This window comes from Mus musculus, chromosome 4 (genome assembly GCF_000001635.26).
Source record: "Mus musculus strain C57BL/6J chromosome 4, GRCm38.p6 C57BL/6J".
Classification (NCBI taxonomy): Eukaryota; Metazoa; Chordata; class Mammalia; order Rodentia; family Muridae; genus Mus; species Mus musculus.
This window is the reverse complement of record NC_000070.6, coordinates 49,631,990-49,657,417: the sequence shown is the minus strand read 5'-3', so window position 1 is coordinate 49,657,417 and position 25,428 is coordinate 49,631,990. Positions and strand designations below refer to the sequence as shown.

Genomic DNA, 25,428 nt, shown 5'->3' with positions numbered 1-25,428 from the left:
AGACTTCATTCTTTAATCCCCATCACAGAATGGTGGGATTCATCACAAAACCTGCTGAGGACAGACAGGGAACATGCCCTTGACCATTATCAGGAGGGAGTCACTTAATACAAACCTTTTATTAGGCTTCTACTGTGCTAGTTTCTATAAAACTCAAAGTTCTCACCCAAAGACAATCTCTTACCTCCATAGTAAGCTATAGAAGAGAACTAAGTAGTCTCTCTCCTCAGTAGAGACTCTAAACAATTAGCAAGGGAGAAAACTACCTTAATTCATATTTAAACAAACAAATAAACAAACAAACAAACTAAATGCTGTCAACAAAGACAGCCTCTTAATTTTAATTCTGTTTAAAGAATTCACTGGGCATGGTGACATCCCCAATCACTGGGCATGGTGACACACATCCCCAATCTTCAGAAAGGGGAACTGTTATGATTCAAGGCCAGCCTGCATTAAATAGCAAAAGTCTTTATCTTAAAAAAATCAGTTTTGGAATAGTCATAACAAAGAACACCACAAACACAAGAGCAACCTGAATCCTGCTTTAATTGAAGCACATGGAATATTAAAATCCTACAGAAACATTACTGAGAATCTTCAGGAACACAGAGAACAAAGACTCCCTCTGGAGAGGAGGGGACAGTAATTCATAATTCCCCAACATCGCCCTGGATCTCATTCCCAGACTACCGAGATCTCTTCACAATCAATGCATTCCTGTTACTTCTTAATACTAATTCTGATTTCAGAAAAGATGTATATTAAAAAAAAAAAACACACACCATAGGGACTATCACATTTGAAATTATTCTGGCTTTAAGAAATTAAAAAAAAACTATTAATATTTGAATACCTAAAACATAAATAACTTTAGCAAGAAGTCCAACTGACCCAAAAAGTCAGTCTCCTAGAAGTGAGAAATAGAATGAAGTATCCTGGATATAATTTCATTAAGGCTTCAAACCTTCCAGGAGAGACTAACACAACTATACCATTTTATAACCTAAGTTTAGAAAGGTTTACTACCCAAATCAAGAATTTTGGGCCCATAGATAACTTATCAAAAATTCACTCCTCCATAATAGTATATGTTCACTCTACCCACATTCCCTTCTCAGTGCCCAAACTATCAACCTGACTTCTTCAAGAGGAGTGGGCAAAACCAGTTTATAGGCTAGGCCCAAGAAGAAAATGCTGAAAAATCCGAAAGAAGGACACAAAGAAAGCTGAAGGGAAGACAAACGCTAGTAATTTCTAGTTCATTCTAAGTCCCAAGACTTGCAGTCTTCCTCACTATGTTCTCTCGCTACTGGCGAAGAGAACCCGGACAAAGTCTGGGGAACAAGGGAGATGGCCAGCTGTCTAGGAGAGAGGAGGTAGAGGCCTGGTGATTAATGAGTAAGTGCTTGCCTAGCCAGTCCTCTTTCTTGACTGCAATCAGCCAATGTAGATGCGATGGAAATCATTGGCACCAAAAGCAGCATTACACTTGGGACACTTGCGCTGGCGAGTGTCATAGCGCGTCTTCACACACTCAAAGCAGAAAACGTGAAAACACTTGGTAAGTACTGCATCCTTTTTACGCATGTTACAGCAAGGGCAGGTCAGCCGTGCCTAGAAATAGAAAAAAAAAAAAAAAAAAAAATCAGTGCCTGAGGAACTATAAATAAACCTCATGATATATAAGCAAATAAACAAGGCAACTGTGGTGCTCTAGGAAGAGTGCCATTTTACCCTGAAAATAACCATTCTCTGCTAGACTTGAGGTGAAGGTCAGTGTCTACTCTCAGGTCTTCAAGTAGACCACTTCTGCCTTGGGGTAAAGCTCACTGTCTCAGGGCATTAGTGGACCACTTCCAGCCCCAGCAAACACAGAAACACCACCAAGTCAGTTTTTCTTACCTTGTAGTCCTTTATCTCCTCCATCAGAATTTCATCACACTTGGGCACATTGTCTGGCTTCTTGGTGGTCTCTAGCTTTCTTCGAAGCCTAGAGATGTCTTCCTGCAGCAAGAAAATAGACATAGCCACACACACTTCCCAGACCTGTCATTTCTGACAGAAGGAATTTATCCAACTTGACCTTTTATACTATAAAAACAAAGAACTTCCAGTCCTTCCATGTCCAATTCCCTTATTAGGAATGTAAGCACTTACAAATACCTGGTTACCAGACACTTTTGTTTCAGAAGGGACAACCCTAATCTTATCCCCAAATTAGAACTGCATCAATGGGGCTGGCAAGATGGCTCAGTGGTTAAGAGCGCAGACTGCTCTTCAGAAGGTCCAGAGTTCAAATCCCAGCAACCACATAGTGGCTCATAACCATCCGTAACAAAATCTGATGCCCTCTTCTGGAGTGTCTGAGGATAGCTACAGTGTATATATAATAAATAATAATAATAAATAAATAAATCTTTAAAAAAAAAAGAACTGCATCAATGAGAGCACTTTCAGTCCAATGAAAACACAACCTGGAAACTCAGAGAGCAGGATGCTTTATTTTGTGGTAACTAATTTATTGTGAGGGTAGACTTGGATTAAATAATTTACTGTCCTATGGAAAAGAACAGAAGCTATCATGAAAATAGGTGGCATGAGAAAAATGAGAACAAGTGAGATTTTAACCTTCCCCTCGTTTTGTGACTACTTACCAGTTACCAGGTTACACAGTTTACCAGTATTTATTTCACAACTAGGGAACATGGCATACAGCAATGCCAGTCCCTTCCCACAAGGTCCTTCGGTATAGCAGTTCATGGTGTGCCACACTCACCACAGCCCTCACAAAGAAGGTAAATATATAACCAAAGACAACTGCTCTTGCCTGTGCTCGTTTGAAATTGAACAAGTCCTTTTCTTTGGTGACACTGTTCTCCACGATTTCATCCTGGAAATCATGGAGCTTCTTCTGAGCCAGTTCTAGCTGTGCTTTGAGGTCATCTGCAAGCTGGGCCGCCTCCATTGCCTATGTAGAACACAGAAACAGACCTGATTCTTCTAAGGAGGGGAATGATAGCCTAAGATTAGGTGAACTGGAAAGACTCCAGGCAGGTTCTGGAGGCTGCCCAACCATGTTGTTACAGAGAGCAGCACACCTTGCGTTTATTCATCTCCAAGGCTTGAGTCCTAAGACCCAGCTCCTTCTCCCCTGTGCCAATGTTACTCTGAAGTAGGTGCTCCTTCTCTTCCAGTTTTCTTACTACCTGTAACTGGGCATCTACCTGTGTAGGACAAAAATCAGATTTTAATGTAAGGAGGTAGGAAAATAAAATCAGTTATGTTCCATTTACCTATACATCCTCAAAAATTACAGCATGTCAGAAACGTCAAGCTATTGCTGACTTTTTCATGAACCTTTTAAGATATATCTAAGATTATGATATTAGCGAAGGCTTCAAATTTTCACATAAAATAATTCATGGATATTCATAGTTAAGGAACCTACCAAAAAGACCTGTTTCCAAACTGCCAAGAATAGAAAGTTATCTTTAGATATTCATCTTCTGCAGGTATACTAATCCCCAAAACGAGGCCTTTCCAACCAGAAATTAAACACTTAACTCAAACCAAACTCAACTCCATTTTTTTTTTCAGAACAGCTAGAGGTTCTAAAGTAAACTTTTTCTTAAAATTAATCCACAAAATAGAATCAAACAAAACTAAGAGGTAAAAAAGTAAAATCACACATCCACTTCTGACCTCTCACTCACAAACTCCCATCCCAATATCCAGAGGCAACCAGGTCAACGAAAGCCCTTTTTTTAAAAAAAAAATAGATTTTTATTTATTTATTATTATAAGTAAGTACACTGTCGCTGTCTTCAGACGCACCAGAAGAGGGTGTCAGATTCCATTATGGGTGGTTGTGAGCCACCATGTGGTTTCTGGGATTTGAACTCAGGACCTTCGGAAGAGCAGTCAGTGCTCTTACCCACTGAGCCATCTCACCTGCCTGAAAGCCCATATTTTTGAGGTAAGCGTGTAAGCATGTGAAATGTATTTACCCAGACTCTAACATACACTTAGTTTGCAGCATTTCTATCTCAGAAAGAAATGAAGCCACAATGATCAGTATTGTGCATGCCTTCACACAGAAAGCTCCCTACTTCAACATAATGGAGAACTCTCAATTACCTGAGTCTTCAGTGTCAAAACCTGATCAGCTAACTCTTCCTTTTCCTCTTTAAGCAACTTATGGATCTGATTAGACTTGATTCGCTCTGACATGAGCTTGAAGTTTGCATCGTCCTTCTCCCGCAACTGCTGCATCAGACGGATGTTCTGCTCCTGCATGTCCTCAAAGGCCTGTCCTGTGACATCCATCTCAGACAGGAGAGCCTCTTCCTCCTAACACGAGGATCAATTAGCAAATATGCCAATGTCAAAGGATGAGCAGAGGACACTAGACCTTCCTTCTGATAGCCTGCATTAGTTTCATATGTCTATAATCAGAGTATAAAAAATTTCATTTTCTAATCAGTATATGCATCAGTCCCAGTCAGCAGAGAAAGAAGAGGTCCCTCAGTAAACAATGTCTGAAACAACAGCTATTCCACTCAAAGTAAATTCTGCCGCCCAAATACACAGAATAAAGTAAGAGAAGGATGGCAGACAAGGATTTCAACGTAATAACAAAGGATAAAGGTTATGACAACAAAGAGCAGTAGGACTAAAGTCAACCTGCACTGACAGTGACTTACCTTGCAGATTTGAAAGTGTTTATAGAGGAGTAGTGCCCACCTGCTTGGCCATAGCCAGCTTCTTCTGCAGGTATTCAATCTGCTCCTCCACTGCCCGGATCTTCCTCAAGGCATCCTCATCAGCCATTTTCTTGTTCTCTTTCTTCTCCTTATCTTCCAGATCCTTGAGTCTTTGTCTGAGATCCTCCAACTACAGGAGGAAAAGGATCATGTAAAAAACTAAGTCAGCAAACACTTCCAAAATTCAACCAACATTATATACACATGGAAGGCCCACATAACCAAGTATCAAAGAACTGTAGAACAGGATAAATGATAAACTGAAAACGACATAGTCCAGCACACCACTTATCAGACCTATAGCCTTTCATGCACCTATCTATAGCCAGCGGTTGTGCCTATTACATAGTCTTCTTTGGGAACGAAGGCCTCAAATGTTCAAGGATAAAAACCTTTCTTTCAGGACATGCATGGTGCTGCACACCTTTAATCCCAACACTTAGGAGGCAGAGGTAGGTGGATCCAAGATTTTGGGGGCAGCCTGGCCCCCAAATCTAGTGAATTCTAGACCAGCCGGGGCTACACAGACAAAGCCAAACAAAACAAAACGTCATTCATCTCAGGGGTGATGGGATGGCTGAGTGGTGAAGAATACTGGCTGCTCTTCTTGAGGACTTGGGTTCAATTTCTCTCACCCACATGGTAGCTCACAGGCATCTCTAAGTGAGTTCTAGGGGTCCTCTCCGGGGCTCCAAAAGCACCAGGTACCTCTGGCCTCCATGGATACCACGCACACATGTGATACACAGATATACAGGCAAGGAAACATCCTTACACACAAAACAATAAAAACTAGCAAAAAAAGATTCCTTTAAAATGCAACCAGAAAAAGAGAATTACTATAGTAATAATACATGTAAAGTGGTAATAATTTCTCAGGACTAATTAAGGAATGAAAATTTTTACAAACCTACTCCACATTCTTGTAATTTTGACATATTTTACTACCCGGCAAGGAATTTTAAGAGACTGATTTCAGAGTCAGGGGCCCTCCTCTTTTAAAGAATTTTTAAAAATTGAACATTTGATATGAAAAAATATAAAGGACAACCTCACAACTGAAGATTTTCACCAGGATGACAGGTAACAGAAGGCTTGCTTACCTCTGCCTTTGACTTCTTCTCAGCTGCCATTAGCTGCACTTTGTCTCTCTGCTCCTTGGGGGCAGAGCGGTACATATCCAGCAGTAGTTTCATCTCCTTCTGGCTCTCTTGTGCTTTCCTATGACCGGGTGGTAGAGGAAAAGAACCAACAGACTGAGAAAACAAAGGACGTCAGAGGGAGGACATTTGGGTGGATGCTGCAACCACATTTCAACAGTCTGTTTACTCTATGTTATAAAGGAAAGACACATTTTACATAATCACTGATAAGACTTACAGAATGCAGTTGGAAAGCACAGAAAAGAAAGCCATATATATAAGCCATACATCCTCTGTTTAATTCTGCAACATAAAGTTGTAACGTAAGTAACTGTGGCACTTATGACATAGGCACATTCAAGTGGTGCCCCTGAGAAACTGAGAGTTCAGATGATTTTTATAGGGGGAAATGAGTTTACCTTAAAAAAAAAAAAAAATCAAACAGAAGGAAATTTCGAAAGGTTAAAATAAACTCCTAATCCTAGGATTGACAATGGCAGCTGTAAACATCAGCTGAACACTAACACTTCATGTCTTACTAAATTATTAAGTGTAACTACATCTGAGCTCAAACTTTTTAAGTACATCAAACCCTTAAATTCAAATGTCACACAGGATAAAAGAAAAGTCAGAGTCAGAAGAGCTAGTTTCAGCAGAACATCCCTGGCTAAGGAGGATTACGTTGGGACAAAAGTAATGTTGCATCCAATTAAGTGTGTCCTTCTGTCTAAATTCTGTAGGAGGAAACTGCCTAAGGAATTCTTAGTTTTGGACTAGTATATAAGCAAACCTGCCAACTACAAATAAATTACCAGACAACACTAAGATTAGAGATATAGGGTAATTTAAAATAAAAGTGATATCATAATTTACTTAAATTAAAAGCAGTAGTCAACTTCCAATAATTTCCAGGTGTGCTACTTCAATGTGTTATCTGTTCTCTTAATATGGACTCATGAGAAGTAAATGCCCAACCAGGGGTTGACTGGCACCTAACCACTAGGCAGCACTGTACAACGGCCAGGCAGGCCATTCAGCTACACATCAGATTGAAAGTTGAGACCACATTAATTGTACATTCAGCTACATCTAAAATACTGTGTAATGCTTGGGTGAGCCATACCATAAAGCAAACATTTCATTCTTAGGTCCAGGCTCTGAATCCCCATCAACATCACTTACTTAAGTTCAATCTTCAGCTGCTTGATAATTTCTGCTTCCTTCTTCCTTCCATCATCATGTTTCCCTTTCTCTTTATCCTTAACAGAATCTCTCTCCTTTTCTGACTCTTTCAGTTTCTGTTTCTCTCGTTCTCTCTCCTTTTCCTTTTCTCGTTCTCGCTCTCGCTCTCTTTCTTTCTCCCTCCTTTCTCGTTCTCTCTCTTCTTCATCCCGTTTGGACTTAACTTCATCCTCCTGAGATGCCTTCAGCGCTGAGGAATGAGTGGCTAGGTCTTCAGAATCCTGCTTCAGCTCTGTGGGCTCGTCCTTGGGGTCCTCAGTACTAGACTGAGACTGCAGGAGGGCACTGCCACTGCGCAGACGTGTCTAGGAGACAAAGTGGAAAGACACACATGACCTCTATGGAGCAAGATGCTTCCCTCGCTCATACCACCCTTACCATCACCATGGCAAACAATGCTTATCCACTGCTCCAGGTCACCTTGTTCAGGTCAGACTGCGCCTCTCTCAGCTTCCGTTTATACCTTAGGACTTCACCCTTCAGCTGGTGGTTATGATTCTGGAGGCTGCTAATGAGATGCCGCATCTCCCGGTTTATGGGGCCTGAAAAACAGCAGCAACAATATTGGGAGCCTTAAAAAGGGGTAAGGGTCAAGGAGAGAAAGCTCAGAGCACATCAGGAACTTCTGAATAGAAGTGAGGGTACTACTAAAAGAAATGCTCCTGCTCAGAGGATGAAAATCAAACTGCTTGAATGAGTTAAAACCAACACCCAGGCTGTGGCTCAAAATCAATTACAGGATTCCATCCCAGGTACTACTTCGTGTCTTCTGAGGTTAGCATTAACAAGGCTCAAGAATCAAGTTTTATTTCAAAGGAGTTTACAACAGACAGAACACAGGGTAGGGCAAGAATGATTATACCTGCTTGTTCATTGGCAGCAAGGGTCTGCTCAAACTCTATCCTCAACATCTCATACTCCTTGCGAACCTGGGCCAAGGTATCCTCCAGCTGAATGACTTCAGTTCTCAGCTTCTTATGCAGACTAACCTCATCTCGCTGCAGATAAAGAACCAGTAAGACATTCATACAACTTTATTCTATCTCTAAATTCAATCTGTAACAGTCCGAAAAGATAAAACACTGCTAAGAAAAGAAGGCTGTCTCAAAATTTTCCATTTCATGACTTAAAAGAACACCAGATGCAATTTAGAAGCATGACTTTATAACCTGGCAGAACACTGAAGAAATTAAAAAAAGAAAAATGGCCTTGAGCTCTGAGATTACAATTCAGTTAGAGAACTAACCATAAACTGTCCAGATGTAAACATAAACTAGTATCAATTTATTTAGCCAACATACATAAAAACTAACTTCCCTAAATACTACTTTAAGGAGTATAGAAAACACAAAAGTGAACATAAATACCAAAGTAAAAGTTATTCCTTCAAAATAATTTGCCTAAATGTGCATTCAATATCACAATGGCACAGTATCTGCCTGATCTCCCCACATGTAAGATCCGTATGCACAGCTTCATGATGGCTGTCACTGTTGGAGCACATGCCTACTTCTATCGACAAACTTTTCACTTTCCACTCACTTCCTCATCAGGAAGAGGTCTGTTGTCTTATACATATACCCACTGGATGAATGGGATATTAGCTATACATGAAAGTAAAACCACAAAATCCATTAGTCAGGCAATCATATAGAGAAGACAATGCAGGAGAGGGAATGGTTGGCTTTGTGATAAGAGTGCCAGCCAGGTTCCATTGAATCACACACAATGGCACAGTATCTGCCTGATCTCCCCACATGTAAGATCCATATGCAGTGAAACAAAGAAAAGTTCGCTGTTACCTCAATGAGTTCAACCTGGCGCTGGTGAGTACCCCGGGTGCCATGAAGCAGGGTCCGAGCTTCATCCAAGTGGGCTTTCAACTGCAGACTCTCGTTATACAGGACAGAGAACTGTGACTGCATGCAGCGATACTCTGGGGTTTCCTTAACCACTTCCTCCACTGCACTCCGCAATTCCACCTTAGGAAGGCCCAACGAAAAGGCAAGTCAGAATCAGAGTGAAACATGTATGTCCCACAAGTCAGAGCCATGGGAGAGTAACTCACCAATGTTCCACATACTTGAAACCATTACTCAGAAAATTATGAAGTCTAGACTACCACTTCTGAGTAAAACCCAATCCCTGAGTAAACCAGGTCACCCAGAACTATTTTGATATGTGTTTTACATTGTTTCAACTCAAATATAAGCCACTAGAAGAGCTGAGTGGAATTGACCTGACCAGGACATTTGTTCTAAGTCACAGATGAAGACCCCAGTAACTAGCTGTTCTTTATTAATGGCCACAGAGAAAATAATTCTGACTGGTAGCAAAAAATGGTTATGTTTTTCCTAAGCAACCATTTGATTTAACTCCCCAAGAATGTTAATGAAGTTTTTCCTTTTAGTTCAAGTATCCTTATTATTTGTTAATCTAGAAATAAATTATAAATGATAGTCTATGAATCAAAGAAAGATGAGGAAGACTTCCAGAAGATTCTTCTTTGTTCCCCTAAGATCCTGCAAAGGACAATTCTAATAGGCAGAAATAACACCAGCCCAGAATGCCCACAGATTCAGCTCAGCACTGAGGCTGCAGGCCACATCCATCAGGCCTGACTGAGCAGCTGCCCATTTCCCCCACTCCCCACAGCTGCCAAAATACCTTCCCACTTTCTTTTGGCCTTACCTAAACTCTGTTAAGGCTCCAACATCCCCCCGCCCCCAACCCTTCTCCACAACCATCCTCCCACCTACACTCATTCCCCAGTGCCTGCCCACTCTGCATTATCAGTCCAGCTTGGCCTGGTGAGGAGGAGTCGAAGCTCAAATGCAGGAGAACCGGCCTCTCCAGCAGATCTCAACTCAACTACAGACTACTCCAGAAACTCTAGTGCCAGCCCCAGCTGTTTCTTTGGAATCTACATCCTGATCCAGTCTTACAGACTACAATTCCCTAGCTTCAGATAGTTCCGCAGAACCTAGACATTAACTGATAGAGCCTGTTCTTTCCAATCTTTACCAGCAACTTAACTTCCTTGTGTCCTCTACCAATAATGTCCCAATGTCAGCAGGAAGCAGCCAGAAAGAAAAACACCTACATACCCAAAGCCCATCAAACCAATAATAAAACAAAACGGTGGGAATGAAGGGACCTGGCAGGCCTTGCCCTTCTCCCTCTGTCCCCTCTGCCTCATTAGATAGCATTCCTAAAGCTAGCCACCAAAGCCTATCCTTTATTTGGCCACGTCTTCCTCCTAAGGCTGACTGCCATGGTCCAGCTATCAAAGTATTGAAGTTCAACAATCAAAAGCCCCTTTGGCTCATCTAATTAGCATGCCCAATTAAAATAAAAACCTCATACTAATACTGGGTTTCCCTGCTTACTTTTTAAAGTTTTCACTTTCCCAAGACCTCCTCTCTATCCAGAGGCAGTTCTTTGTTCTCTGGAACAAAAACCACTATTCCCTCTTCCTTATTCTCTTCCCCTTCCCCCTCATTCTCTATCTCCTGTCTTTGTCTCTTATTCCTTGCATTTGTCCCTCTGAGGCAAATAAAGCCCTTTGTGTTGAGAACTTGGTCTTGAGCCAATGTTTCCTCTCAAGTCTATTCTCTGCTTCTATGAGATCCCCTTTCTTAGCAACCATATATTTCAAACACTATGTCTATCTCTACCTGCTTTATTTCACTTAGTATAATGTCCCCAAGTTTATCAATGCTGCCCCAAATGACTAAATTTCCTTTTTCAAAGCTGAATAACATTCCACTGTACATCTACAGTTTCATTATACACTGATCTTTGGTTAAATGTACTATTTTTAATGCTATATGAAATGAGATAGTTTCTATCAAGTCTGTTGTTGGTGATTTTACATTCTTCAACTTCAAGGAGCTCAGTTCTAGTTCTCTCAGGTCCCTATACGCAATATCATGGCGCCTGCAGACAGAGACAACTTTGCTTCTTCCTCTCCAATCGTTCTAATCTGGAGCCGTTTTCCCATTCTTGCCCATCTCTTCTAATTAAGTTTCTGTATACCAACCAGAAAAGCAAGAGTAGACATCCTAAATCTTGCAACTCTTTACCGAGCATGTTAGCAATGGGCAGGTCACAAATGGCCTCTGCTGTGTTAAGGTACACCTCATGTGTTGAGCTGTCATGGAAGAGGCTAAATTTGGCCACATTTTTTCTTGTCCTCATAAAGTATGCAGGTTCACAAGTTGATGAACAAATCATTTGTCCTTCAGAGCTGTGCCTCCTACCTTCAACTTTTCATTCTGTGTAGTGACCTCTTCAAAGTCTTGACGAAGCTTCTCCAGCTCACAATGTCGGTTCTGAGCCAACTCTTTGTTCTCCTCAAGCTCTGCATTCATTTCCTCAAACTACAAAGGACCAGGAAAACAGCAAGTGAGAATAAAGAGAAAAGAACTACATCATCCCACTTCATGTTTCCCATGTCCACTGCTCCACTCCTGCAAATGCCACTGTCCCCTGGGAACCAATGCAGGCAGGCCCTAGGCACGAGGCCTATTCCCAGGGAAGCACCATGTCCCAGGGGGAGCAAATGTTACCTTCCGGGCATTGATGGTGATTGTGCCTCCATAGAGACTGCTCCCCGCTCCATATACTTTATAGCCTTTTGAATTCACCTACAGAGAAGACAAGGACTCTTTACTGAGAGGCTGCAAGGCTTCAGTTGTTTACCAGGGACATTCAAATGATGTTTCTTCCTCAAATAGCAGCATCTGGCTGATTCTTTCTGAGAAAGATGACTCCTTAAAAAGCTTTTGTTTGTAGTGGATGTTAGTTACCACAGACATACAACCAGTAAAATGGTTGAAGTTCTGAGAACAAGTGTCAATCAAGTGCTCAGCTAAACATGGGAGAAAACACACAATACACACACACACACACACACACACACACACACACACACACACGGCTCAGGGAAGACTGTTAAGTGCTAGGAGGAGGGAAGGACTGCTGTTAAACAGTTGTTTCCTGGATATGACATGGTTGCTGTGCTTATGAGAACTCACAGTACCTATGACTGCCTGCACAAGATCAAATTAATCAATATACTAGCATGGAAAAGGGAGGAGTTTACCTTCCCCTGACTGAAGAGCTACTGGCAGTTGATAGCTGCTAAGGGAAAGTCATTTTAATTTGGGGTTGTGGCCTTTGGTATGTTGCCCACTCACAAGCATGTAAAACCCAAATAGGAGTCAGTGGGTTATTTAAAAAAAAAAAAAAGATATTAAAAGATGAGAGGGGAACATATGGAGAGGAGTTCTGGAAAAATTGGATGGAGGATCAATGGGATTAAAATGCATGGTATACATTTATGAAAGTCTCAAAAACAAAAAGAAAGATTATATTGGGGTGGGAAAGACTGGAGAGATGGTGGCTGAGCAGTTAAAAACACTTGCTGCTCTTGCAGGAGTCCAGGTGGAAGCTCCCTGCACTCATGCTTGGCTACTCAACCCTATATAACTGTAGCTCCAGGGGATCTAATACCCTCTTCTGGCCTCCACAGGCATCTGTACACATAATGGCATATTCCCTCTCACACACACATACACATGAATAAAATATACATTCCTAAGTCATTTTTAAGCCTATATAATCAGCACTGACCCGCTCTAGGACTTCAGCCAAATGCCGGTTGAGACGCTGTTCTCTTTTTCGAATTTTGTCAATATCCCACTGCAGGTCATCAATCATGGACTCCAAGACGGACACTCGTGACTCAGCTGTCTCTACTTTACCCTGCAACTTACAGAACTACATCGCAAAGACAAGCATTCAGAAACATAACAAAAGGACTGAGTCAAGCATTCCAAATTCCATAAAATTAGTCCTTGCTCACATACCATTATATATAAAAAAATGTATTCAACACCCAAATGTAAAAAGAAAAGTTCTTAGACTGCTACAGGCAATTGCTAAGAACTTTCACAAGGACAATCAGTTAAGACTCAATAATCTATCCATGAAAAGCATCATTTCCCTAGAAAGACCACAACCATCAGAAAATGAAGATTTTTTTAAAAAGAAAACAACCTTTATCAAATACTTTAGAAAATAAGAATTTAAAACAGAAACATCTCTTACTACCAACTTTCTCTAGCTACATATCCAGAAATGATAATCCTTATAGAACAAGATAGAAACTTCTTCTGTGTTTAAGCTGACTCTTGAGCAGTTTACAATCAGGTTGTGTGTGTGTGTTTGTGAGAGAGAGAGAGAGAGAGAGAGAGAGAGAGAGAGAGAGAGAGAGAGAGAGTGCACGTGCATGCATGTGTGTGTGCGTGTGCACGCGCCTGCCATAGCTTGTATGTGGAGATGACCAGACAACCTCAGGCATCAGTCCTTTTCTTCCATCTTGTTTGAGACAGATTTTCTTGTCATATGTCAGGCCCTCAAACTTCCAGGTATGCCCAGTCCCTGCCTCTCATCTCATCTTACGGAGTAGAGTTTGGGGATTACAATCAATACTACTGCATTCAACTGTATGTAGATACTGAGGATCTCAACTTTGCATCAACGGGATATTACTACATAGCATCTCAATTATGAAACTGCCCCATGTTCCCATTACTCTGTATAGACCCTTCAGCTTATTTTTTTTTCCTCTGACAATCTTCCCACTAAGAGATGAATCTGTTCCTCCCCTTGATCCCAGACAACTTTAGTGGTATATATATATATATAGTGTATAACTCTGAGGCTATACTAAAAAGCTCAGGCAGGATCTGCTTTGTTTCTTAGAACACTCAATGTAGTTCAGCTGACATGCTAAGAAGTCTTCAGGCCCTCCGCTGCAATTGACAGCCTCCCAGCAGACAGTCGGCATCAAGAACCAGCAATGAGAGGTGAGGGGCTGTGTAAGAGGAACTGGGAGGAGAGAGGGGAGCTGAGATCAGATGTGAAGTGAATAAATAAACTAATGGAAAAATAAATAAATTGTTGCATGAAGAAGCTGCGCTGTACTTGGTGCCAGGAAATTAAATCCTACTCTGATGTTGTTTTTAAAAATGAAAGGAAATAGCAATGCAAGACATGGGTTCTACACACGAGCCCAGAGAGCAAAACAGAGAGGCCCTTGCTTACTCTTGCTGAGATTTGGGAAAGGCCTCAACAGGAGACATTTCTATCTTGGTAACACCGAGCTAATTCCCTAAAATATGACACCCCCATCTATTTGTAAATGCTGCTAAAAGTCCATGAGCATCCAAGCAAAGAACCTAACAGCAGAGCTCAGGAAACAGTGCAGGGTAAACATGGCTCTGAGATTAAACAAACTCAGCAAATCACATTTTTTAATCACCTGCTCCGACTGTACACTACCCTTCATTTGTATCCTCACCAGTAAAATGGAAGCTGTTTTGCCATTAGTAGTAATATTCATGTAGTGCTTAAAACTGGGTACCAAATGACTAAGTGACAATAACTAAATAACTAATCAGCACAAAAGTCTAGTAGCCAAACCAAAGTAGGTCATTATCAACAGATAACATATCACCTGAGCTAACAAAGTAATCAGAAGCATGTGCGGAAAGATCCAAAGCTTTTCACTTTCTCATAAGCATGTTACATAGACAGATGCCGAAATCTAGCATGGGATAGTAATCATGGCACTGTCTGGGAGCTACTCTGGGGTGAACATTCACATTCCCCAAGGTCCTATGGCTTCACCATTGCAGAAGCCTCCCTCCTCACCATACTCTGCTCTACTCTCACTTGGCTATTCACTCAGTACCACTGTTGACGATCTATTATATTTAGGGCAGTGAATCATTTAGGATTTACAATTTTGTTGTGTTGTGGCATTTCTTCACAATGATGAAGATCCTAAACTACTATTAAACAAAGGCACAAAGAGGAATGGTTCAGTTGTTTTCTTCTTTAACCTTTTCATGGACGTTGCTCTCTCAGAGTTGACTGTTGTTACTGCCCCACACTCTCCTCAATGTAAGTATGCCTTGTAAAATTAAGGGGCCTCTCAAAGTTCTCACAGTTCTGACTTGGTGTGGTCACCCAGAGCTACGAAGAATGGCTGTTATTCCTTCTGGTCAAGTACCTCCTGAGACATGGTGTGATGCTTCTCCTGAAGGAGGTCTGTCAGCTCCTGAAGCCTCACATTCTCTTGTGCAAGGAAGGAGTTCAACTCCTGCACTGCTTCCTCCACTATCAGGTTATCTGAGAAAGAAGAACTGCACTTTAGTTTAGTATCAATAGTCTTAAGTTGTACAATCATCTATTGCATCAAAGCATCAACCTGATGGCTCACCTCACTATCCTCAGAATGTCAGAAAGTAACCTAGTGTGTTATCTCACAGGACACAGGAAGCACCCAGGTCAGGTGATAGGTAATTGGTTATATAAATGAGTCAACCTGCAACCATCACCTATTCTCATCTCTGTTAAGACAAATGCCTTGAACAAATAAATGAAGGCTATATCATTGTATTCACATACAATTACCATCACCAAAAATAGATACTTTAGAATTTAGAACAGACAAGATTTCTAAGCAGTGTCCAAATTAAAGCAATACAATTTTATTTTATAAGGTAATCACAAACTCCTATTATTAACTAATAACAACATGAAGCATCTCTCTTTTGTGGTGGAGAGACAGGAAGCATAATTTCTATCTTCAAATAATCACATATAAAAATCCCAATGAACAAAGATAAAAACACAGAACTCACTTATCACAATATTATGTTAAGTACAAAATTAATTGGGTCTGGAAAAGGTTCCAACTATCAAGGTTGATTTTCTTTCCTTTGCTACCAGAGAGAGCAAATGACCCATACGAATCTCAGTCCCTTTGATCATGGCTAGCCAAAAATCAGGAGGAAGAACTCCAGGTTTGCCTCGAGTGTCTTAGGATCAAGGTTTGTGCAGTGGCAAGCTCTCAAGTAGCACCAAGTGCAGACCTTCAAGAGACACAATGTTTCTTCTTTAAGTTCAAACAGTCTCAAAAAAAGTTTCTCAGCCTCTATGGATCAACCCAAACAAAGCATAGGCTCTGCTGGAACATTTTACTCAAAGCCAGACATAAAGGCTTTACTTTGCATTATCACTACATCATTGCACAGGCTGGACTTGACAGTTTGGACTCCACACCTGGCTGGCCACTGTTCGTAATGGAATGAATATCCAATGGCATCAAACACAATGGGGGAAGGGCATCAAGGTGGAGAGTAGGTAGCCTTGGGTAAGCACAGTTGTACACGGTCTAAAGTTCCTGAAGCTCAAAGTCAAAAATGTACATAATATTTACAAATTTACAAGTTACATCTTTAGAATTTCTTATGCTGAATTCAGGTGTTTAAAATTAGTCATAATTATTACAGCTCAATCTATGTGCTATAAATGGAACCAATTAGTCTCCAGACACACATTATCCTTTAGAGTTGCCAGGAAAAAGCATTCCTACACCACTTGTTATTACTGCTCTCAGTACTCATGCAACAGATCAGTCAAGTCACGGGTTCCCAGTTTCCATGTAGGATTGCCCACCTGAATCATTTATCAGACTTTCAAGATAGACAATTCCCAGGGACTCATACAAAACCCTCTAGTTAAGACTCTCCATAGCTATGGCAAAATAAATACATAATTAAACGGCGACTGAGTCAACCTGAGTTAAAAACTAATGCCTAAATTTTCATTCTTCAATACCCTAAGTTCTGAAGCCAGGCCCTAAAATTCAATTAAAACCCAGTGAGTGTTAGTAAATTAATAAATAAGCCATAAATCTAAACAAGAATGAAACCATGGGTGAAAATGAACTTCTAAAAAGTTATTACTCAGTATTATAATTCATAGCACACATATACATATATGTGTTATGAGTTATAATATACATTATAATTCATATAGATATAAAGATATATATCTTTACTTTTTTTATCAACACAGATTTCCTCTGGATCACAAACAGCTTAACTATTTAGAATTTAAAATAAAATGTGTTTTTTTTTTAACTTAAACTTGATCTTAAAACACACTTACAAAAAATAATTTTTGTTTCTGTGTATGCATGGGTCTGTCCTGTGTGTACAGGCACGTGAATTTGGAGGTCAAAGGATAACCCTCAAGAATTGGTTGTCTCCTGCCACCTTGTGGGAACCAGAGATTAAACGCTTGTTATCAGGCTTGTGCAAGAGCCTTCAAAGCTGAGCAATCTTGTAGACACAGAACCCCAAAACAGTTCTTAGTTCAGTTTTATTTTCTATTCAGTCTAATTCCTTTACAAATATAGCAAATAATGTACTTGACATTCACCTAAAATATCAAATGTAGCATCAAAATAACCTCTGCACATTGTACATTCCCCACATTAGAGTGGTTTAACAATACCCTCTAGGCAGTCAATTAGAGCCATGGGAGACAGAAGTATCACACAGCTAGTTTTATAGCAATAGGAAGGAGTAGTCATACCCATCCACTCTCAACTGTAGTATCCTAATTAAAAAATAAAATATAAACAAGCATATTAATTACCGTACTAAAAAAGAAGCAATTTTTAAGAATTTTCTTGAAAATAAAATTCTAGAATAATACAGTTCTTATTTGCTCACCTAGTAAATAAAGCACATTATAGTTAACTAATTTATTTAGGAGATTAAAACATTAAATATCTTGATGATAATCACGGCAGCTAAAATACTACAACAGAGGGTTAGGGAGATGGCTAGAGGATAAGAGAATGTACTGCTCTTGCAGGGAACCCCAGTTTAGTTACCAAAAATCCATGTCAGGTGGCCAACAACTCAAGGTCCAGGGGGACCTGATGCCCTCTTCTGAACTCCTCAGTTACCTACACTCATGTGTATATAATTATACACTCACATATACATATACAATAAAACTTCTTAAAAGATACTGTAACCAGATCATGGCTAATGTTGAAAACCTGAAATAAAGGCATTTTATCTGCATTTAAGAAAGAGATCTATCACAAATGACTAAAGATCTTTAATAATTTTAGTATACTTCCTATACTGTACAAACATAATTTCAGTAATAAAACTCAATAAGTATTCCAAATGGTCATTTTACTTTAAGGCTTTTTCATCCACTGGTTTCCTATTCTATCTCTTCAAACACAGGAGTCATCTTATTACTTTACTACCTCATCTAACTGTCTTTAAATACACCAAAGGAAAAGGAACACATTAAAACTCACCATCTGAAGTCAGAAGTTTACTTCTACTTATGAAAGTATATCGTTAGCATGTCATGGGAATTACACTGAGAGTCACAAGGGTTAAAACTCCAGGGAGCTTCGTTAAACTGAGTTTTCCTCTCTTACTCGTTTTGGTGCTGGAATAGAAGCCACACACCTAGCCACATTCTCCCTTACTACTGAGCAGCACCCCAAGCCTCCTAGAGCTGAGTTCTTGCCTCCCATTGATCCCTGTCTCCTGGTCTTCTCCTCACCTCCACTGTTCAGTTTCCGGGATAAGAGATCCACTTTTTCTTGCAATTTATCATAGACAGTCACAATCTGGGACACAGCACGGCGGGAGGACTCTACACGCTCCTGAAGCTGAGATTCCATCTCTTCACTGGAACTGCTAGCCAAAGTAGCAAGGAAAGAGAAAGCTGGCTCTTGCCCATCCCCTGAGAACATGGGGAGAAAAAAAGCCCCCCCAAATTATAAATCTGGAAATAGCAAATTTTCCCTCAAATGGAAAGCCTCAAAGCAAAGTTCAACTTCAAAAATCTAGTAACTAATACAGTTACAGAATACCTCCCAACAACACAGGGAGAGAAAAAGGAGCCCTTAATCTTCTTTTAAAGCTAGAAATAGCAAAATCCACTGTCCCGCTCAACTGGAGAGCCTCAGAGCAAAGCTCAACCTTAAAACCCAGGTAACTAAGGCAGTGACAGACTTCCTTGCAAACACTTGCCTCTCTCACGGTCATCTTTGCGTTCCTGATTGCTATCAGAGTCAGGTTCTGGTTCTGGCACAACCAAGGCTTTCCTTTCTGTGAGTAGGTCCCCCAAACCCTGGTCCAGATCATAACGTTTAAGGATGATGCGGATGTTTTCATCAAACTACAGAAGGAAACATGCAGTAAACAACCATGAAGGGCAAAAGTTGAGAAACTAAGAGCGCTCTAAGGATGAGAAGGCTGATCTGAATAGGGGTGAAGAGACAAAGTAGCTACCTGGCTCCAGTACCGGTTCACAATCAACAGTGAGGCATCATCAGTGGCCTGGCGTCGCTCCAGCTTTTCAATGTGTTCCCGAAGCTCATCTTCAATGGCCTGCCGCTGATCTAGCATTTCTGCTAGCTTACGATTCTTGGATTGCAGTGTTCGAATGTCTAATTCCTCCTACCTCAGGAAACAGAATCATTAGTCTCCACAAAAAAACAGACGAGCTATTAAATTCACTAAGTTCACATTAGTTCATTAGTTATTTTTCTATAAAGAAAATAAAAAAAACAATCTTAACCGAGACTAAGGACACAGCTCAGGTGCTCAGGTGCTCAGGGCTTGTCACACAAGCATGAGCATCTAAGTTTGATCAATAGAACCTGCTTCTAAGAAAGCCTTGTATGGTAGCAAATGCTGTCACCTCAGCACAGGAAAGATAAAGACAGGTGGATCCCTGAGGATAGCTGGCTGGCTAGCCAGCCTAGCCTAATATTAGTGGGCTCCCTGTCTCAAAAGACAAAGTGGATGGCAACTGAGAAACACTACTTGGCCTTGCATACATACATTAAGAACTCTTACAGCAAATGATTAAGTAAGAAGTGGGAACAGAAGAAATAAAGGAACAGGTGTATGATCATGTATGGTAACAGCAAGTATAGCACTCTCAAGCTGACCACCTCACTGCTCTAATAGGATTCTTCACCAAGTATCTGAATCCTGAGGCTCCACCATACTGCTAGTTATTGGGTGACTTAAACCTAGGTTTAGATGAACCATTTAAAACACACACACACACACACACACACACACACACAGCATCCAGTTTGTCAGTATTTTGGACTCTAATGGCAAATGACTAGGCTTCAGGGATAAATTTTATTATAAACTATATACTAAAGGAATCATCCAGAGCTCTGCTCCAGTCCAGGTTCCCATTGCCTGATATAAAACATGTCTCTCCAAGTATCTCATGTTGGCACAATAGAACGTGCATACTGTAATCCAGGGTGTGTCAACATTCCGGCCAGATCAGATAGACCTAGGAGGTCTATCTGCCAGAGCATCCATGTTGCTGGATTAAAGAAAGATCCTGTCTCAAACATAAAGCAAAGCAAACAAAATACTCTCAACCATCACCAATTCCCCAGGCCTTTGAGACTCTTTCTAGTTTCTGCCCCTGGAGAAGCCTGGAGGTGGAGTGCGAGAGTAGCAGTGAGAGGAAAATATCACAATAGCAGGTAGAAATTTTGTTTGTTTTGTTGTTGTTTTTCTTATACAAAAATTAAAGTTTATCAAAGGGGAGCAGAGTAAACTCAGATGGATGAGCAGGCTGCTTTGCAAAAAGTCAACTAAAAATCTTGTTTTATGCAGAAATTGGTGAAAATGAGCGTTAAAGCAAGAACTGCTTAGAGACTTTTATTTCTCCTCTTCCATTTTTAATTAAAACACTTGCTATGTCAGGGAAGTGACTAGGAGCTCCGCTCTGCCTTACTTGTACTATTAGTAAATGGTCAGAACACAGTCTCAGTATGGAGTCATGTGAGAATTCTGAGTGCTCATGAGAAAATTCCAATAAAACAAGACAGGGTTTCAAACTGAGAACTGTTCTTGGAATGTGTTTTCATGTTCCTCGCCGATGTAGTAGATAGGAGTAGTTACTTCAGCTGTTCTTCATGTGCCTCTAAGGAGAAACATGTATTTGCCACGTGTAGCTTGTCCTTGTGACTGCACACATTACTCATGTTGATTCTTCTTAATCCTCAGAGTACAAACTGCCTGCTGCTCTGAATAAAGTTGGCTACTGCATGAGACTTTCGTCTGCCTCATTTTTCAGCCTTGCTCTCCTAGACTCACACCAACTAGAACATCAACAAACATTAAACCATTCACCCAGGCTCTTCTAAGACGGAAAGCTGCCTTTGAATTCTATAGCTAAAACCTATGAGAAAACCATTTCCCTGCAGTTTTCCTCCTACACTCCTAGAAGCCCCAGCCTAAAGGCAGATGCTATCTTTGTTTTCCATTGCCATTCCCTTGCTCAAAACTACTTATCAGATTAGGACATTTAGATCGTATCACCTGCCACTGTTGCTGGCCTTACCCATACATTGCTCACGTCCCATCTCCCAGATCTAGAACCTAGCTTACCATCACTTGCTACAGTTCCACTTCCCATTATATTGCCTAAAAGTTTTAATTCCCACTTAGGTGATCATTCCATATGTGAGCCCCTTCTCTGTCAAAGATCTGTTTTTTTTTAATCCCTGTCATCAGTTTCCACAGCTCCTGTCTCAGCTCTATCTGTACCTGCAGGCCTTCTAGAAGCTCACCTGCCATAAGCAGCAGCACTTTTCTTAGTACCTTTCTGTTTCCTGCCTCCAACAATTCTTTGGCCTCTCAGAATCTAACCTATTGATTTATGCCTTCCTCTGTGCCTCAGGCCTCTTGCTTCCTCACCTCCTGCTTTTCCAAACACACCTTCTATGATGAGTTGTCACAATCACCGTTTATATACCTGCTCCTCTTTTCTTGCTTCTTTATCATGTTTATCCTGGAAAACCTTCAATCCCTGTAATATCCAACTCTCCACCTACTTCCAAGCTTAGACTCACACAGCTAACTGTAATAAGAAAAACTAAATCCCATGTTGACTAGATTCACTTACAGTACATGCTCAGAAATCCAAGTGAGCCCCAGTGTTGCCCAGTAAGCAACTCTACTGCACTCCCTAGGACAACCTCTCTGCACAGTGACTACTATCTTCCTCTCTTTCTTCAAACACCCCAATTTTCCTCTCAGATTTCTCTGAAATCCCAGAAGCAATCAGAAAAGAATGCACAAACCCACTTCTTCAAACTACTGCTAATGATCAGCCTCAACCTGACTCTGCACCCCCTGCCTTTCCTCTGCTGACATGCATAAACTGTACCTGCTCCTGGTTAAGGACAACTGCTTCACTGTGCAGCCTTTGTTCACTGCATTACAACCACCCTCTCCCACTCAAGCTGACAGCAAACAGACCTCAGAATCATACCGGGTCACCCAGGCTCCCACCCAGTACAGCGGCATCAATTCCCTGCACTCATTCACACAAAGAGCTCCGTGGTAAACGATCAGGACACATTCACACACCTTTAGACTATACTTCTTAGTGACCTGAGCATCTCTGCAGTCAAGGTTACAGTTGAGACAACAGACCCAGTCACTGGGTCATTTTGTATCTATTTAACCAGCTGTGCACTGGTATCTATGTGATCACATATCAACTATTTTCCTTGTACGTGGAGCCTTACAGGAAAGTCTGAGATTCCAGTTTGCCTAGCACATGCATGTAAGCACTCCCCCCAACCCCTCTCCAGGGCCAGGGATTAAACCCAAGCCCTTAACACATACTAGGCAAGTTCTCTACCACTGAGACCCACCCTCAGCCCTCAGATACTACTCTTCTTTGTGCACGGAAGTGCTTTCAGCAGAGGTAAGAAGCAGATGCTCACCTTGGAAACACGAGGCTGTCAGTGAATGGGGAGAGGAGGAGAATGAGAGGAAAAATTCTGCTAAGTGCTCGTGATTCTCTTTCCCCTCCCACAGGAGCTTCCGGGGCTCCTTGTTCCCCTCTGGCTAGCGTCCAAGCTGGAATATGTGTTTTGCTTTCCTTTCATCAACCTATTTTCTTGTCAGTACCACACTGGAAACTAGAGTATAAGGGCTGTAAGCACAGCAACCAGCACCAGCAAAAGACATACTCAACAAATACTTATATTGGCATAAATGCATTTAGGATGCACAAAATCAACACTGCTAAGACAAAGCCACCTTCTGGCAGCAAGATGGACAGGCCATCTCCCTAAATGACACTTCATCCATTTAGTAAGCAGGATCTTATTCTGACTGAAAAATAAAATCAACTTCTCTGAACCTCAGCCTCAATATACACAAGAAACACAACTGGAAATTGTCTACACATTACAGTGCCTTGACCAAGTTCCAAATACAGAAACCCATCCCCACCAAAGCTTCTCGTGTCTAAAAGGTATTACTAACCATTAAACACACAATTCGTCTACCACATTATCTAGCCCAGTAACAGCTCACTCTTATGAGTGCATGCTATTGCTTTTACAACGTTTGAGCTCTTTACAAGGACTCCCATTTTGCCTCCATCATAACCCAATGTCACACACAGGTACTACAGATTCATTTCACAATCAAACGGGCACAGGACAGATAATACAGGCCATACAGCCAAGAGATATGGCAGAGAGCACGCACGCGCGCACACACACGCGCGCACACACACGCACGCACACACACACACACCCCGGGCACTGATCTGACTCTCATTCAGCACTAGCACTCTCAAAGGCTTTGCTAGGGTGCCTCTCAGAACACGGCACCTATTTTTCAGTAAGGGAAAAGTGCCAATTAACTATAGCAAAGACTACTGTAGTCAGACTCTCAATAAAATAAAATAAAATAAACACCACAGCTTGCAAATACAGATCAAACATAAATTAATACACCTCACTTCAAGAACTGACCACCACATCAATTCATCTATTTCCCTCTTCTTTGCTAATGCTTATCTCTTAATTCAAGAAGCTTCCATAAATTTCTACTTTCAGGAACAACTGACAGAAGCCAAGCACACTTTTGCAGCCTCGTTTTCTCGTACCGTTGAAGAGACACCTCCTAACTTAATTGTTTCCACGGTGGTCCCTGAATCTTCAACAGCTGTCTTCTTCTCTGGAGGCATAGATGTGCCCGGCTCTCCAGCTGCTCTTTTATTTCCAATTCCTGACATCTTGGTATAAGATGACAGTTATATTTTTCTGAATGAAAAAACAGAAACAAAAATAGAAAACATGAACTGAATCAAGATAAGCAGACATGCCACAATATAAAGTACCTGTATATAAAAACTAGTAATTTTTTTCAGGCCAACTCTTTAACCTAAATCAAATAATTCTACGACAAAACCCATCAACCCTAAATCAAGAGAGAAGGGGGAGGGGAACTGTTGAGGAATGGGATTGACAGGATTATAAATTTCTACACAAGATGCTAATAACAAATAAAATTCTACTCAAATAATAGAGAAGCTATGAATAAATTTCAGGATTCTCACTTCCTGAGATGCCAAAAACAAAAAACTAAAAGAAGGAGAGTTTATTTATGACAGAGGTTAAGGTTAAAGTATTAGGAGACTTGGGGCAAGAGACGTGGGAAACATTAGCTAAGTCATTAATCCTATACAAGTCAGTTATCTCTGAATCTCGGTTTCCTAAACGAAGGACAACAACATGTTGCTAGACTTACTGCAACAAATGGATGGCATAGTTATAGAAACAACTTAGCATAATGTCAGATGAACACTAAGCACCCAGAAATGCAAGCGTTCTCTTTGCAGAGCCTTGTAAACGCTCCCTGAGCAGTTAGTTCTCCAGATGTCAGACGTAGGTGAGCACCCCAGCGCTTCCTTTGGGGAGCCGGGCTGCCTTTAGAGACCGAACCTGCCAACAATCCCCGTTTCTTTATCTGTTCAGACGGGATGCTCTTTCAGTATTTCCTACCTGACTCTGGTTCCGAAACTCACAAGGAGGTGGAATGGATGCTAGATGGCGAGCACCGCGGCCATCAGGGGTCTACATCCAGCCGGCTTCCGATCCAAACTCCGGGACGAGGCGTCAATGGCAAGCAGCAATCTGGGTTGGACCTCGCCTGCAAAGAGAGGAGACGGGAGCTGAGGAGAGAGCGCAGCTTGACTGGAGAGCGCTGGCCGCTGGCTCCGGCGTGGCTAACTACAGGCCGGGAAGATGGGACCCGAGAGTCCTCGCCGCTCACGGCCCGGGAGCAGCAGACGACAGAGCAAACCTGGGCTCTGGCAACTCCCGCCGCAGGGAGCGCGCGGCTCCCAGCGCTTCTTCACGAAGGCCCGAGAGGGACTCCAAGGGATTCACTTGGGATCCGCTGCGAGAGGGACTGAGCTCCACGGAGGCGGAGGCACGGAGAGGAAGTAGGGAAAAGGAAAAGGAAGTTGCTTCAACTTTACCCGAGGCACGGCGAGGAGAGGGCGGAAGTGACGTGTGGGAGACC

The 25,428-nt window shown here is 41.4% G+C and overlaps 1 protein-coding gene across 6 annotated transcripts; it reads right to left on the bottom strand.

Moving 5' to 3' along the window:
• Positions 1-530: 530 nt before the first annotated feature.
• Positions 531-25,413, bottom strand: Rnf20 (ring finger protein 20). Of its 6 annotated transcripts, none has more exons than XM_006537553.4 (21): positions 25,385-25,413; positions 24,906-25,053; positions 24,008-24,164; positions 19,345-19,512; positions 19,084-19,231; positions 18,611-18,793; positions 15,234-15,352; positions 12,788-12,934; positions 11,722-11,799; positions 11,413-11,532; positions 8,953-9,132; positions 8,013-8,148; positions 7,571-7,692; positions 7,091-7,455; positions 5,870-5,987; positions 4,747-4,896; positions 4,141-4,353; positions 3,102-3,227; positions 2,831-2,971; positions 1,906-2,007; positions 531-1,617 (listed from the first exon to the last, which is right to left on the bottom strand). In XM_006537553.4, the coding sequence occupies exons 3-21, from the start codon at positions 24,134-24,136 to the stop codon at positions 1,441-1,443; spliced, it is 2,922 nt and encodes a 973-aa protein (XP_006537616.1). In that variant the 5' UTR covers positions 24,137-24,164; positions 24,906-25,053; positions 25,385-25,413; the 3' UTR covers positions 531-1,440. The 6 variants fall into 6 exon arrangements, with proteins under 6 accessions (XP_006537616.1, XP_011248208.1, XP_030108941.1 ...); XM_011249906.3 differs by lacking the exon at positions 25,385-25,413 and adding an exon at positions 25,207-25,376 and having other exon boundaries at positions 24,929-25,053; NM_182999.2 differs by lacking the exon at positions 25,385-25,413 and adding an exon at positions 25,207-25,358 and having other exon boundaries at positions 532-1,617.
• Positions 25,414-25,428: the final 15 nt, after the last annotated feature.